The following is a 14,542-nucleotide window of genomic DNA, read 5'->3' as shown; positions in this document are numbered from 1 at the left end:
AAAAAAAAAAAAAAAAAAAAAGAAAGGTGGCAGAGTTGAGCTCATTGTCAGTGGTTAGGGTTAAATCACCTTTTTCTAATAGGATAGCTTCATATTTTAGGATTCTTGAATCCGTAAGCCATCTCCCTGCTTTTTGGCTAAGAATGGTTTTAACCTGATGGGGTGTGCTTACAATGAGACTTCCCCTATAGGGTATTTTTCTACTTTTGTCAATAAAGCAATTGCTGCTATAGATTAGATACATTCAGGCCACCCGTGGGTTGCCAAGTCAAGAATACTTGACAGAAAGGCTGTGGGCTGGCGATGGCCCCCATGCTTTTGAGTGAGTACTCCTGTAGCTGCCTTATATTAGCAAAAAGGTGAAATGGCTGTTCTAAGGACGGCAGAGCTAAGACGGGCAGTTGTAAGTAGATGTTTTAGTTCCTCAACTTGCTGGACTTCTTGTGGAGTCCAGAGAAAGGGGTCGGGCCCTTCTTGGGTAAGGTTTAGATATAGAGGCTTTGTCTTTAAGGCATAAGACTCAATCCACAGGCAACAATTTCCATCTAGCCCCAAGAATTTTCTAAGTTCTTGTTTTGTCTCAGGCAATGGCAAGGATATGATCCCTTCAATTTGTTCGGGTCCTATCTTCCGCTTCCCTTTGCTTATTAAGTGCCCCGTGTATTTTACCTTGGGTTCTACAAGCTGGAGTTTATTTTTTGAGACCCATAACCGTTGTTTCCTTAGGAAATTTAGAATTGCGTTTACTTGGTCTTTGGTGCCTCCGGAAATGAGCAGGTCGTCCACATATTGGAGTAGACATAAGGATGATGAAAGAGTGAAATTCTCTAGGACTTGTTCCAAAATTTGACTGAATAGGTTTGGAGAGTCTGTAAACCCTTGGGGTAGAACTGTCCATCGGTACTGTTGCTTCCAACTGGAGTGAGGGTCCTCCCATTCGAAAGCAAATATGTCCCAGCTATCCTCAGCTAAGGGGCAAGCCCAGAAGTCATCCTTGAGGTCTATTACTGTGAACCACTGGCGGTCATGAGGGATCTTGCTGATAATGGTGTAAGGGTTAGGAATGACAGGGTGGGTGGTCTGGACTATTTGGTTAATGGCTCAAAGGTCTTGTAGTAGCCGATATGACCCATCTGACTTTTTTACAGGCAGTATTGGAGTGTTGTAAGAGGACATACAGGGTTTAAGAAGTTCTTCCTGAAGGAGACCTTCGATTATAGGTTATAAACCTATTCTGTCTTTCAAGGGAATAGGGTACTATTTTTTCTTTACAACTTCCCCAGGATTTCTTAATTTTACATGGATTGGAGAAACTTGTAATTTCCCCCAATTTCCTTCCTCTGACTATACATCAGAATGGATTTGGCTCTCTAGGATGGTAAGTAAGTTTAAGGAAATAGAGAATTTTCCTTGATTAACATATAGACCTATACCTAATTTTATCATTAAGTCCCTCCTGAACAGGTTTGTCCCTGCTTCTGGAATTAACAGGAATTTGATGATAGCTAATTAGTCCTGATACGTGACTTTGCAGAAGCCCACAGGCTGAGGCCAGGAGGTGGTGCTGGGGAGGAAGGCAGAGAAGATGACTGATCAAGAGAATGCCACAGCTTTTCTCTTAACTGTTATTTTACCAGAAGCCACTTAATACAATCAGACAATTCTTTAAGAAAACTGAGACTGCCTTCTTCTTCCAAGAAACTTGGTACTGAAGAGAACTACAAGAGGAAAAGGTGTAAGTGACTGTGTTCTGAGAGGCATTTTTTAAGAGTTTGGTGTTTCCCAGTTTCTGGCTACTATCTCACAGGTTCTAGAATGCAGGTCTTACTGGCCTACTAGCGCTAACCTGTTGAAGCTTATTGATGAATCTGCAGGGCACCTGTGAGGAGAGCTTCACAGAGATGGCTAGACCCTGGTGAGAGAGAGTGACATCAGTGTCGTTTTACACCCTGCAAATGAGGGGCCGTATTTTGGCATAAGAAGAAGGCGCATTGGTGATTGGTGGTATTGAAGGCTTATAGCAAGAGAAAGTTCCATTAGAAGAACTTCTGTTTATCAGAGCTCCAGAAACTTTCTTCTGGGAGACCATTGATAGCATGACCTGCCATCAGGAGAGGAGGCTCAGCCAGCTTGCATTTGATTCCTGGTGAAGGGTGGGTTTTTTTTTTTTTTTTTTTTTTTTGAGACGGAGTCTCACTCTGTCGCCCAGGCTGGAGTGCAGTGGCCGGATCTCAGCTCACTGCAAGCTCCGCCTCCCGGGTTTATGCCATTCTCTCGCCTCAGCCTCCCGAGTAGCTGGGACTACAGGCGCCTGCCACCACGCCCGGCTAGTTTTTTGTATTTTTTTTGGTAGAGACGGGGTTTCACTGTGTTAGCCAGGATGGTCTCGATCTCCTGACCTCGTGATCTGCCCGTCTCGGCCTCCCAAAGTGCTGGAATTACAGGCTTGAGCCACCACGCCCGGCCGAAGGGTGGGTTTATTCCAAGTAGGAAAAGCAGCTTCTATTGAGGCAGGGACTCTACCTCCCACTCTTTACAGAGTCCCAGAAGGTTATTGCTGATAGGGACATTACCCTGGCTCAGGTCCTTCATGGAAGAGACCGGGAACTGATGGCCAGGAAGCCTAAATTACCTAGCAGATGTTTGGGCCAAGCTGTGATTTGGACCCAGCACATCCAGAGATCCTGCCTTTACATCATCGTCTTTTGTTTTCTGGAGTGCTGGTAGGTTAGATCCCAAACTCTGAAGTACTGTCTGTGTCAAAACACTTTTTCCCCTTCCCACTTTGAGCTAGCCTCTTCCTCACCAGGCCCATGCCCTTTCTCCTAATTCACTTTGAAGAGGCAACAGCATGCAGTGAAAAGAGCTCTGAGTTTGTATCAAACAGGGCTGGGTTCAAAGTTCTGCTTCACTGTTTCATGGCTATGTAACCTTAAGCAACTCACTTACCATCTCTGAGTCTCTGTTTCCTTCCCTGTAAAACAAGGACAACACTTACCTTTCTGGGGCCTTGAATTCAATAGGCTGTCAATCAGTGAGCATGATTCCCTAAGGTGGAAGAGTTTGTATCACCTTCGGGATTTCCAGTGGGTTTGGGGTGTTTTCTGCCATAATCCCAGTAGACTCTATACCTTCTGACTACCCTGGACCATAAAGGAGTGAATAAAAAAGACTCAAGATTGTCAAAAGAAAGCTCTTTATTGATTGACTCAGCAACGCAGGGCTGGCACCCATCAGCTCCAAACCACATCTTATCCCGTCCACTCCCGTCCACTTTGCCCTCTTCCAGGTTGCAATCTTGCTTTCAGGCAAGGGCTTCCGGCCAGCTTTGCATTAGTTCTCGGCTATGGTTTTCTGAACCCAGTCCTGAATGGAAGTCACCTTCACATACACACCATACTCAGCCACACCACAGCTCTTATCAAAGCTTAGGATCCCAGCTGCGTACCAGGTATCCTCCTCCATGTCGTGAACGGCAAAGGCACTGCCCGCATCGCCATAGCAGGTGTCTTCCTGGTACTTAGACATGCCGGCACAGAAGGTGTGTTCGTTCAGTATGGGCTGCACCCCTACGGGGCTCTTCGGTGTCTTCTTTTCGGGGACTGTGCTGCCTTCATAGTGCTTTATGCAGTCGTATTGGTCAACCACAGGCAGCATGACATACTTCAGATGGTCAGTAAATTTAAAATTGGCATTTCGCCCCCAGCCAGACACGTAACCCACACGCCCTACTTCTGCATAATCCTTTGAAGGCAGGCAGATGGGCATCACTCTCTCATTAACAGGCACCTTCTGTTTGAGTTTGATGAGCCCAATATCTACCTCGGAGTAGTTAGGGTGTAGAACCACCTTCTCAATCTCTACAAGCTGCTTTTTCCCCACATAGAGTGTTAAAGTAGGGGCAATGTCTTTCGCTGTTGCATTTTCTGAATGGTTCAGGAAGAGATTTTTCGCCGTGGTCAGCAGCCATTGTTCATTGATCAGCGTGGCCCCTGTGGTGAGATTATGGCGGGAGACCATCTTAGCCTGCCAGGGAAAGCTGCCTTTGGCATCCAGGTGTCCACCCAGGATCCGCTGCACGGGGTTTACCGGATTCTTGGGCTTCCCACATACTGTCAAGGAGAGCAAGACACAAGTGAGTGGAAATGTGCAAGAGCCTTTCCATCTGAGAAAGGGGGGTAAAAGCATGGGCGGCTGTCACTGCTGCATAAACTAGAAAGATTTAAATGCTTTGCCCTTACCACCTGCTCATCTCATTCCCAATAGTTGCAGTTTTAAAATAATTCTGTTTTTTTAATTGTTTACATTACAAAAAGCTCTATTTCCCACTTTTCTAACAAAGGAAATGGGAAATACTGAGATTTTGAGCCCTGGCTGGTGAACTGTATTATATTTAAACAGTTATCCCAACAAAGGAATTTCCACAATTCCCTGAAATTCATTGCAAGGGCTAGGAGCTACAATTATTCATTCTCTCTGACGAAAGAGGAATCTAGAGCATCATTGACTGGAGCCCAGATTTTGTAGATAGTGCAGTTATTATGAGGCAGGTTGGCAGTTCCACACCAGTAAGAGCCGAAGAGGCTGGGCCTTTGCCTCTGGTCCCGAGAAGGAAAGGAGAGAACAACAGCTCCTGCTAATAACAAGAAGCAGAAGTCCCAGCCCACGTCCAGCCTCCTTCTAGGCTTCCATGGATTAAGATTTTATGTTATCCCTTGACTTGTTCTCCCTGGAGCTTGCTTCTCCTTAGACCCAGGGCTCTCTAGCAGGTTCTCTGTATGCATAGGCTCTCCTGATCTGTGGGCAGTGTAGACAGTGGATTCAGCCAGTGCCCTTGAGGCCCCAATGATCAAGACGCTTAGACCCTTAGTGACCCTTAGGGAATTACCACCTAACTGCTTAAGTCTCTCCCTGGCCAGCTGTGGTTCTCCCACATCCCTCCTCCTGGCTCTTGTGTGCTCAGAGGAAGCCGCACTGGAAGGCTGTGCCTCTAGGACGTTCCCACCCAGAAGCCTGCCTGCACTGGTAAGTGTTCAGCACCCACCTGCTTCACATTCAGGAAGTTTATCTCCAACAACCTTATTTGTCCACTGCTTCTCATTGTTTAAGGTGTACACTCCTGAAACAAAAGGCAAGAAATGAGCCAAAGGAAAAGTCAAGTCTGAACCCCGAGCAGAGTGAGAAGGCATTTAAAGAGAAGAATTAAAAGGAAGAGGGAAAGGGGACAATAGGGAGGGGAAAAGGAGAGAGAATATGAGGAGGAGGGAAAGAGTACTGTGCTGGAAACCAAGTGCGTGGACTCCAGTTATGCCCAGCAGAACACACTGTGGTCATGTTGGTCACGGCCAGGCAGTACAGGGAGGGCTCGGGTTTCAAATCCTGACTGCGTCTTACAGGCTGCCTGAATTTGGTCAAGATACTCAACCTGTCTGTGCCTCCGTTTCCTTATCAGCAAAGAAAGAATGACAACCTCTATTCTGAGGGATACTGTGAGGACTAAGTGAGCAACTAAATGTGAAGCACTTAGAGCAGTGCCAGGACAGCAGGACTCACTAGGTGAGGGTGACCTGTCGCCATCAGCGTTCCTCCTTTTCCCACATCTCCCGCCAGAGATGGAAATCTGACTCTGCGATAGGGAGGCCGCATGGCATGGCCTCCCCTGAACAAAACAGAAAACTTGAGGCTGACGAAAGTTCGTCTGCCCAAAGGGCCACAGCTACTGGCAACAAAACGCTTATTAGAATCTAAATCTCCTGGCTCCAGGGAGAGCAATGAACTTTCTGGCGAATCACCCCAGCACCGCCCATCATGGAAATGTCAGAGCGGGGGTTGTATGTAGGGCATAGAGACAGTTGTCCAGGTCTTACCATCTCCTTCTGTGCGCAGCCTGTAGTAGTTCTTACACTGGTAGCGAACCAAGTGCTCCACGTAGCCATTTGCGATCATAGGGGGCTTCGGGCAGCCATCATCTGCAAAGAGAGAGAAGCCAGAGAGTTTACTATTTGGAAATTGTTCCCAGTGAACCATGAAAAGTCAGACGAGTGGAAGCTGCTCTGCACATCAATCTCCTTCCGCCCCAAATAGAAGCCAACGGAAGTGCACGCTCCCCTCATTTCTGGCAGGAACCCCAATGTTCTTCACGGTCCTGATAGCCCAGAGGTCAAGATAAGAAGGGGCAACTGGGTGTTCTCAGAGACAGAGTGCAGACCCGAGAGGGTCAGAGTGGGATGCGGCGGCGCGTGGGATGCGGCGGCACCCCGGATGCACGCTGCCACCCAACCAAAGACTGACCTGCGATATCCGTGACATCATTGCCTGAGTCCACTGCAAAAAGCTGTCCCCAGAGCAGGAGAGCAACAATAGCTCCCAGAGCACTGCAGAGAGAAGACAGGAAGGAGTGGAAAGCTGGTCTCCCTGCTTCACAGCACATGCATGCATCCACACACACATGCGTGTACCCACACACACGCACACATGCATACACACACTCCTCCCACTTAGCAGCCAGAAAGAAAATCAATATATGGACGTGCTAGGACCAAGAAGTTGCCCCCACCCCCGCACACACATGCTGTAGCAGCTTCTGAGCGTGCCAAGCTTCCAGCAAGCTCTGTCCTGCTGGGAATTCTGCAGAAGCTTCAGAGAGGGATAGGAAGGCACGTGGGTGTGGGGCGAGTAGGGGGCTCAGTTTCTGGCCGCATTCAGGAAAGTACATTGGCAATAATACAGGAGCCCTCCAGGAAAGAGAAACCTCCCTCAGGCACACCAAAGATACTGTTAATAAAATGTAGATAACTCAGAGATGGGAACTTAGGACTTTTTACGCTATTCCTCTACTTCTTGATATTTTCCATAATAAAAGGTTCCTTAAATACATAATTTATTTTTTTTTTTTTTGAGATGGAGTCTCGCTCTGTCACCCAGGCTGGAGTGCAGTGGCATGATCTTGTCTCACTGCAAGCTCCGCCTCCCGAGTTCACACCATTCTCCTGCCTCAGCCTCCCGGGTAGCTGGGACTACAGGCACCTGCCACCACGCCCGGCTAATTTTTTGTAATTTTAGTAGAGACAGGGTTTCACTGTGTTAGCTAGGATGGTCTGATCTCCTGACCTCGTGAGCTACTGTGCCCGGCCTCCTTAAATATATACTTTTAAACATATGGTTATTTCTAGTATTTTATGATAGTTCATCTTTAGGAAATGGTATCTCAAACCCCAAAATGCCAGAAGGTTACCTGGAAGAGAACTGGTGTCCAAAAGCAGGACTGTGGCCATGGGCATTGACGCACAGGTGCCATCTGCCAGTTCACCATCTCGCTAACAGATGCTGACCATTCGGGCACTAATGCTTCTATTAAAATAGTTTCTAGGCCGGATGTGGTGGCTCATGCCTGTAATCCCAACACTTTGGGAGGCCGAGGCAGCCAGATCACAAGGTCAAGAAATCGAGATCATCCTGGCCAACATGATGAAACCCCATCTCTACTAAAAATACAAAAATTAGGTGGACATAGTGGCGCACACCTGTAGTCCTAGCTACTCAGGAGGCTGAGGCAGGAGAATCACTTGAACCCAGGAGGCGGAGGTTGCAGTGAGCCGAGATCGCACCACTGCACTCCAGCCTGGTGACAGAGTGAGAATCATTCTTTAAAACAAAAAAAGTTTCTAGTCTTATTATTTCAACATTTCAAAAAGTCTTTATTTTTATAAGATCTAAGTGCCTTAATTAGATGTATCCCAGGTATTAGTGTGTATCCCAGGTACTAGTCAATTAATTGTGTCATTCAAATGTGTTACAATTAGTCCTTCTTATTATACATTTTTAAAGAGGAAAATATCTGCTAATTAATATACTCAGAATGCCAGGAAGCCTACCACAGGAGCTGATGACATCCCCTACAAAGACAAAAATGTAACCTCAAGGAAAAAGACACTCCTGAGAGTAAATCTCATCTCCTGGGAAAGACAGCACTGTCTTCTATGGATGCAGAAAAGGAGAAGATTTAACACACTGAGCCCTTTAGTTCACTATAATTTAGCCCATTTGCCCTGTTTCTTTGTTCTATTTCTGCATCTCTACTGATGTACACAAAGAAGACTGAAATAAAGAACCAGAGAAAAGGCAGGAGGGAAAGCTATGGACCCACCTCATCTTGGTTGGTCTTGCCTCTGGAAGAGCAGTGCTGTGAGGCATCTGCTGGTCTTTTTATGCTGCCACTAGCTCACCTCTCCCCCTTCTCCATTTCGTAATTCCTGTGTCTACATAACTTTGGCCCTGGTAAGGTCACTATCTTTTCCAGTAACAAAACCACAAACAATACCCCTGTTAAGAGCTGAGCTCTTGCCTCACACTTGATTTTCTGCTGGTGTTCTATTACAAACCCCGAGAAACCTGGCACCTCTCTGACCCACGAACCTGCCAAAGTATTTCCCGAAATCAGCAACTGAGCAGGACAGGGCAGCAGCAGGAACCATCAGTCTCTTTATCTTGGAGGATTTTCATGCTGCAGAAGGCCTCACTTTGAGTTGTTTTAAACCCGTTGTAGACATTTCTGCAGCCTAGCTTAGATGGGGCTCTAAAGAAAGCATTCCCTTTTCACAGTAATTTTCTCCACCTTGTGTGTGGACATCTCCCTATTGCTTAAAAACTCTCCAGCCTGCAATCAGTAAATGTGTTTATTGTGTCTTCTCTGATTGTTCTTTGCAAGAAATCACACAACTAGTTAAAGCTATAGTGTAGACCGACACAGACCATACTCAATGGCAGTGGTTCTTATGGTTTTATAGTCTGTTGATTAGCCTAAATAGGCAGATGGGAAAAATCAGTATGTCTAAGTCAAATATGTCTGCACCTGTGTGTATCCCAGGTACCAATCAATTGAAATTTAGTAGCAACTCAATAAAAGGTTGATTTATTCGTTAAAAAGGGTTAGTGGTTCTTAAATTAGAGTGTACAAAAGAATTACTTTTGGATAATCATGGTGACACTGATGTAGTAGCAAAGTAACTAGAAACCAGACAAATGCCCATCAACAGGAGGAAGGGTCAATACTGCGTTGTATGCAGATATAATGGAATATCATACAGCATAAAATGAATAAACTCTGCAAGAACATGGATAATCTTATAAACATAATTTTTGAAAGAAAACTACAAGTTTCAGAAGATTACCTTCAGTATGATAGCAGTCTTCTAGACATCAAAACCAAGTAAAACTTGGCAATGGATTCTTAGATATGACACCAAAATCACAAACAATCAAAGAAAAATTAGATAAATTGGGCTTCATCGGAATGAACGTTTGTGCATCAAAAGACATATTAAGAAAATGAAGACAGGTCAGGCGCAGTGGTTCACGCCTGTAATCCCAGCACTTTAGGAGGCTGAGGTGGGCGGATCCCGAGGTCAGGAGTTTGAGACCAGTCTGACCAACATGATGAAACCCCATCTCTACTAAAAATACAAAAATTAGCTGGGCATGGTGGCGCATGCCTGTAATCCCAGCTACTCAGGAGGCTGAGGCAGGATAATTGTTTGAACCCAGGAGGCAGAGGTTGCCGTGAGCCTAGATCGCACCACTGCACCCCAGCCTGAGTGACAGAGCAAGACACTGTCTCAAAAAAAAAAAAGGTGAAGACAATCTACAGAATGGGAGAAAATATTTTCAAATTATATATCTGATAAAGGGTTGTTATCCAGAGTGTTTCCTACTACAACAACAAAAAGACAAACAATGAAAGCATGGGCAAAGAATTTGAATAGACATTTCTCCAAAAAATATACATAAAGTGCCAAAAAGCACATAAAAAGATACTCAAGGCTCAGGCGGTGGTTCACACCTGTAATCCCAGCACCTTGGGAGACCGAGGCAGGTGGATCACCTGAGACCAGGAGTTCGAGGCCAGTCTGATCAATATAAATATGGTGAAACCCCATCTCTACTAAAAATACAAAACTTAGCTGGGCGTGGTGGTATCCACCTGTAGTCCCAGCTACTATTTGGGAGGTTGAAACAGGAGAATTGCTTGAACCTGGGAGGCAGAGGTTGCAGTGAGCCGAGATTGCACCACTGCACTCCAACCTGGGCAACAGAGCGCGACTCCATCTCAAAAAAAAAAAAAAACGTCACTCAACACCATTGGAAAATGTCAATACGGAAATTTGCAAATCAAAACCGCAATGAAACACCACTTCACACCTACTAGGATGGCTACGAATTGTGTGTGTGTGTGTGAAATGTTGGCAAGGATGTGGAAGAGTTAGAACCCTGGTACATTACCTTGCTAGTAAGAATGTAAAATGGTGCAGCTACTATAGAAAACAGTTTTGTAGTTCCTCAGAAAGCTAAGCATAGAATTGCTATCTGACCCAGCAATTCCGCTCAAGGTATATACCCAAAGAATTAAAATCAGAGACTCAGAGACTTTTGTACACCAATGTTCATAGCAGCATTTTCACAATAGCCAAAAGGTAGAAGCAATGCAAGCGTCCATCCACCGATAAATGGATAAACAAACCATGTTATATACATACAATGGAATATTATTCATGTATAAAAAGGAATGAAGTTGATACATGCTACAACATGAATAAACCTTGAAAACTTACTAAGGGAAAGAAGCCAGACACAAAGGGACAAATATTACTTGATTCCACTTATAATAAAGTATCTAGAATAGACAAATGCATAGAAACATAAGTAGATTTGACTTTAGTGGGGACTGGGAGAAGCAAGAAATGGGAAGTGATTTCTTCATGGGTACAGAGTTCCTGTTTGGGGTGATGAAAAAACTTTGGAAACTGGTAGTGGTGATGGTTGTAGAACATTGCTAGTGTAATAAATGCTGCCGAATTGTACACTTCAAAATGGTTAAAATCAGAAATTTTGTGTTATAAATATTTTAGCACAAAAAACTCAAGAAGTAAATAAGTAAATAAACTTATTTTTATTGTAGTAAAAGAAAGAAAGAAACAAGCAAGACTCAGCACTATGCTGCTCAGGCATAAATAACAAAGAGTTAAAACTGTGTTTTTAAATTTCTTGTTGGAATGGAAAACCCAAAATATAAAATGTTACATCTCATGGGGAGGTATGAGGAAAGCATAAGAGAAAGACACTTAGGTAAATATAAATAAATTGTTAATGACCCAGCTTTTGGGCTGGGTAAGTAGTTCATTAACGTACATTATATTATTGTGCTTTATTTTTAATAAAACACATATATGCCCACACATATATATCACATATAATATTTTATAAGTATCAAACAAAATATTTTAAAATATAAAGGAGGGAGGGACTCACCCTAAGGACATAGTGAGAGGCCCCTTTTCCATGAGTTGGATCCAATAGGTCTGCGTGGGGATGTGAGAATCTACATTTCAAGCGTCCATAACTTCCCACCCTTGCAGGTATGAGGCAATAGACTGCAACTCTTCAGTCATAAGCAGGAGCCCATCTCTCCACCCCTGGAATCTGGGGTTGGCTCTGTGACTATGTTGAAATAGTAGCAGACGTAACAAGGATAGTCTTGAAATGTGCTTGTGAATTGGGGTTTGCCTGCTTTTACAACACCTGGAATCTGGGAGCTGCCCTGTGAATGAGCCCAAGTTATTCCTCCATTGCTGGAGAATGAAATGTCCCCATAGAGCAGAACCCAGGCATCGTAGCTGACAGCCAGCCAGCCCCAAATTCCCAGAAGCCCTCCACAGGTGCATGAGTGAGCTCCTGCCAAGATCAGCTGAAACTGGTCCTGACCAAAACCACCTCCAGCTAAGCCCACATTGCTGACCCACAGAATCATAAGCTAAATAAAAGACGACTGTTCTAAGCTACAAAGCTTGGGGAAGACTCATTAGGTAGCACATGTTAACCAGTAGGACTGGTGTATAGAATGATGGAAACAGCTGCTCTGACTGAATCTAGGGTGAAGGTGTTAGAATTCTGCTCCCTAGGTCCCTGGGTTCCTGCTGTCCTCTGTCACAGCTTGTCTTTACCTGTGCTTTGCCACCCCGTTTTTCCTTCAATGGCCAGAAGGAGGGAGCTACACCCTACATTTTCCAAAGAGAACCTGCGCTGTAGATTATAAAGGATTCCACTAAAACTGGAACACTTCTGTCCTATGGCATCCTCATGCCCTCCCCCTCCTCCCAGCTCATCCAGTCCATCATCCCTCCCCACAGAAACTGTCAAACCTCAGCCTTTCACAGTCCTCTATCTAGAGTCTTGCAAACGTCACAGCCCCAGGCTTCTTTTTTCTTTTCTGTGCAGTTGCTGCTACTTTTCCACAGAGGGAAGAGATGGCCTCTATTTCTGCAGCTCTGTGGGTCGCTAGGGAAGTGGGGAGAACGTCGGTCCTGTGAAATGGAGGGAGAGACTTCCTCCTCGGACTGGTGCCCTCCTAGGGTGTCTAAAATGAACCATTTCTCACCACTGCTGTAGAACAATTGTTTACTCACCAGGTGCATGAAAATTCACATTCTTCCCCTGAACATACCCTGAACTCTATTACTCTGACCCCTTATCTTGGGCAACAGGGGAGCATTCACACAGCCTTCTTGCCCTGGGCGTCTTTCATTAACTTGAGAAACAGAATCCAGCCCCAAGGCTTCTCTCTTTCATTGGACAAGTCAAGATGAGAGATAGCAAGTCAGAAGACTCCACCAAGGAAAGCAGGAATGTATTTTGTTGGGAGAATAGAAAGCAGGAAAGCTTGAAATATTAATAGGCCAGGACAGCAGTTGACAGAGGAGCTTGAAGGGGAGAGTTTTGATTTTAGAAGGAAAAAATGATTTTTAAAAGTTCACTCTGCCAGCCAGGCACAATGGCTCATGCCTATAATCCCAGTGCTTTGGGAGGCCAAGGCAGATCAATTGCTTGAGCCCAGGAGTTGGAGACCACATGGAATAAAATGGGCAACATGGTAAAACTCTGTCTCTACAGAAAATACAAAAAATTATCCAAGCACAGTGGCACACGCCTGTAGTCCCATCTACTCTGGAGGCTGAGGGGGGAGGATTGCTTGCGCCTGGGAATTGACTGGAGGCTGAGGGGGGAGGATTGTTTGCGCCTGGGAATTGACTGGAGGCTGAGGGGGGAGGATTGCTTGCGCCCGGGAATTGACTGGAGGCTGAGGGGGGAGGATTGCTTGCACCTGGGAATTGACTGGAGGCTGAGGGGGGAGGATTGCTTGCACCCAGGAATTGACTGGAGGCTGAGGGGGAGGATTGCTTGCGTCTGGGAATTGAGGCTGTAGTGAGCTATGATCGTGCCACTGCACTTTAGCCTGGGTGACAGTGAGACCCAGTCTCAAAAAAACAAAAAGTTCACTCTGCCATTATAAAAGTCTTGAAATTTTGTAAGCTACCAAAAAATAAAAATAAATTTTAAAAAAAGTCTAAGATAATTTCACCACCTCAAGACAACCAGTGGCCACTATGAACACTTTAGTGTTACTTCCACATTTTCTCTGTGCGTACTTTGACACAATTTTGATCATTCTTTTGATAGAATCTTTTGGTCTACAGCCTTTTCACCTGTTAGAAATGCAAAATGCTTGTTCCCCGGTGCCATAAAGAAATAGGACTTGAACATAAATTTAATTTTCTCAGCAAGGCAATTTTTACTTTCTGCAGAAAGGGTGCCCATTGCACATGGAACAAAGGCAAGGAGGTAAAAAACATTTATATCTGACCCATCCAAACCCTACTGCTGTGTCTTGATTCCATTGGCTGGTACTAGACCTCACAGTCTAGGCAGCACCCATTTGGCTAAAGGTTTAAAACTTTTTCTAAAGAGGTAATGGCAGAGGAGAACAAAGGAAAAGAGGAGGTTGCTTATGAAAAGACTTAGAAAAGTAATAACATTCTCAAATAAGGAAGGGGCATAGGCTGCAAGCCGGGGCATGCCTGTGAGCATCTTGGTTAAAGTACAAGGACATAGAATGTATTTATTTTCTTATATTTAACAGCTACATAGGATAGGGCTTAACAAAGAGTTATTAGCACAAAGCGAGGAGGCTTGGAGGAAGTTAGTTTTTAAAAGAAACTATTATTTCTAACACTTGTGATTTATTCTTTAACAAGAAGGGAAATTTTGAAGAGAAACTTTGTACTTTCTACATCACTCAATGTTGTAGGCATTTTCCATGTTGCAGCAAACTCTTTAAAACATTTTAGGCTGGGCGCAGTGGCTCACGCCTGTAATCCCAGCACTTTGGGAGGCCGAGGCGGGCAGATTACAAGGTCAGGAGTTTGAGACCAGGCTGACCAACATGGTGAAACCACATCTCTACTAAAAATACAAAAATTAGCCAGGTGTGATGGTGTGCGCCTGTAATCCCAGCTACTCAGGAAGCTGAGGCAGGAGAATCGCTTGAACCTGGGGGACGGAGGTTGCAGTGAGCCAGGATCATGTCACTGCACTCCAGTCTGGGTGACAGAGCGAGACTCTGTCTCAAAAAAAAAAAAAAAAAAAAAAATCTTAAATGCTATATTACACTCCTAACTTAAGGAGGTATCACATGTACTTTAATTTTGCTATT

General features: G+C 44.8%; 1 protein-coding gene across 2 annotated transcripts; it reads right to left on the bottom strand.

Annotated features, from left to right (window-relative positions):
- Nucleotides 1-3,179: 3,179 nt before the first annotated feature.
- On the bottom strand, nt 3,180-11,330 carry LOC108529172 (haptoglobin). 2 transcript variants are annotated; one of them, XM_017871306.1, is made up of 5 exons: nt 11,305-11,330; nt 6,292-6,374; nt 5,868-5,969; nt 5,045-5,119; nt 3,180-4,112 (listed from the first exon to the last, which is right to left on the bottom strand). In XM_017871306.1, the coding sequence occupies exons 1-5, from the start codon at nt 11,313-11,315 to the stop codon at nt 3,334-3,336; spliced, it is 1,050 nt and encodes a 349-aa protein (XP_017726795.1). In that variant the 5' UTR covers nt 11,316-11,330; the 3' UTR covers nt 3,180-3,333. The 2 variants fall into 2 exon arrangements, with proteins under 2 accessions (XP_017726795.1, XP_017726794.1); XM_017871305.1 differs by lacking the exon at nt 11,305-11,330 and adding an exon at nt 8,147-8,257.
- Nucleotides 11,331-14,542: the final 3,212 nt, after the last annotated feature.

This window comes from Rhinopithecus bieti, unplaced genomic scaffold (genome assembly GCF_001698545.2).
Source record: "Rhinopithecus bieti isolate Rb0 unplaced genomic scaffold, ASM169854v2 scaffold_6506, whole genome shotgun sequence".
In the NCBI taxonomy this organism is placed as follows: Eukaryota; Metazoa; Chordata; class Mammalia; order Primates; family Cercopithecidae; genus Rhinopithecus; species Rhinopithecus bieti.
This window is presented reverse-complemented; position numbering and strand designations above follow the sequence as displayed.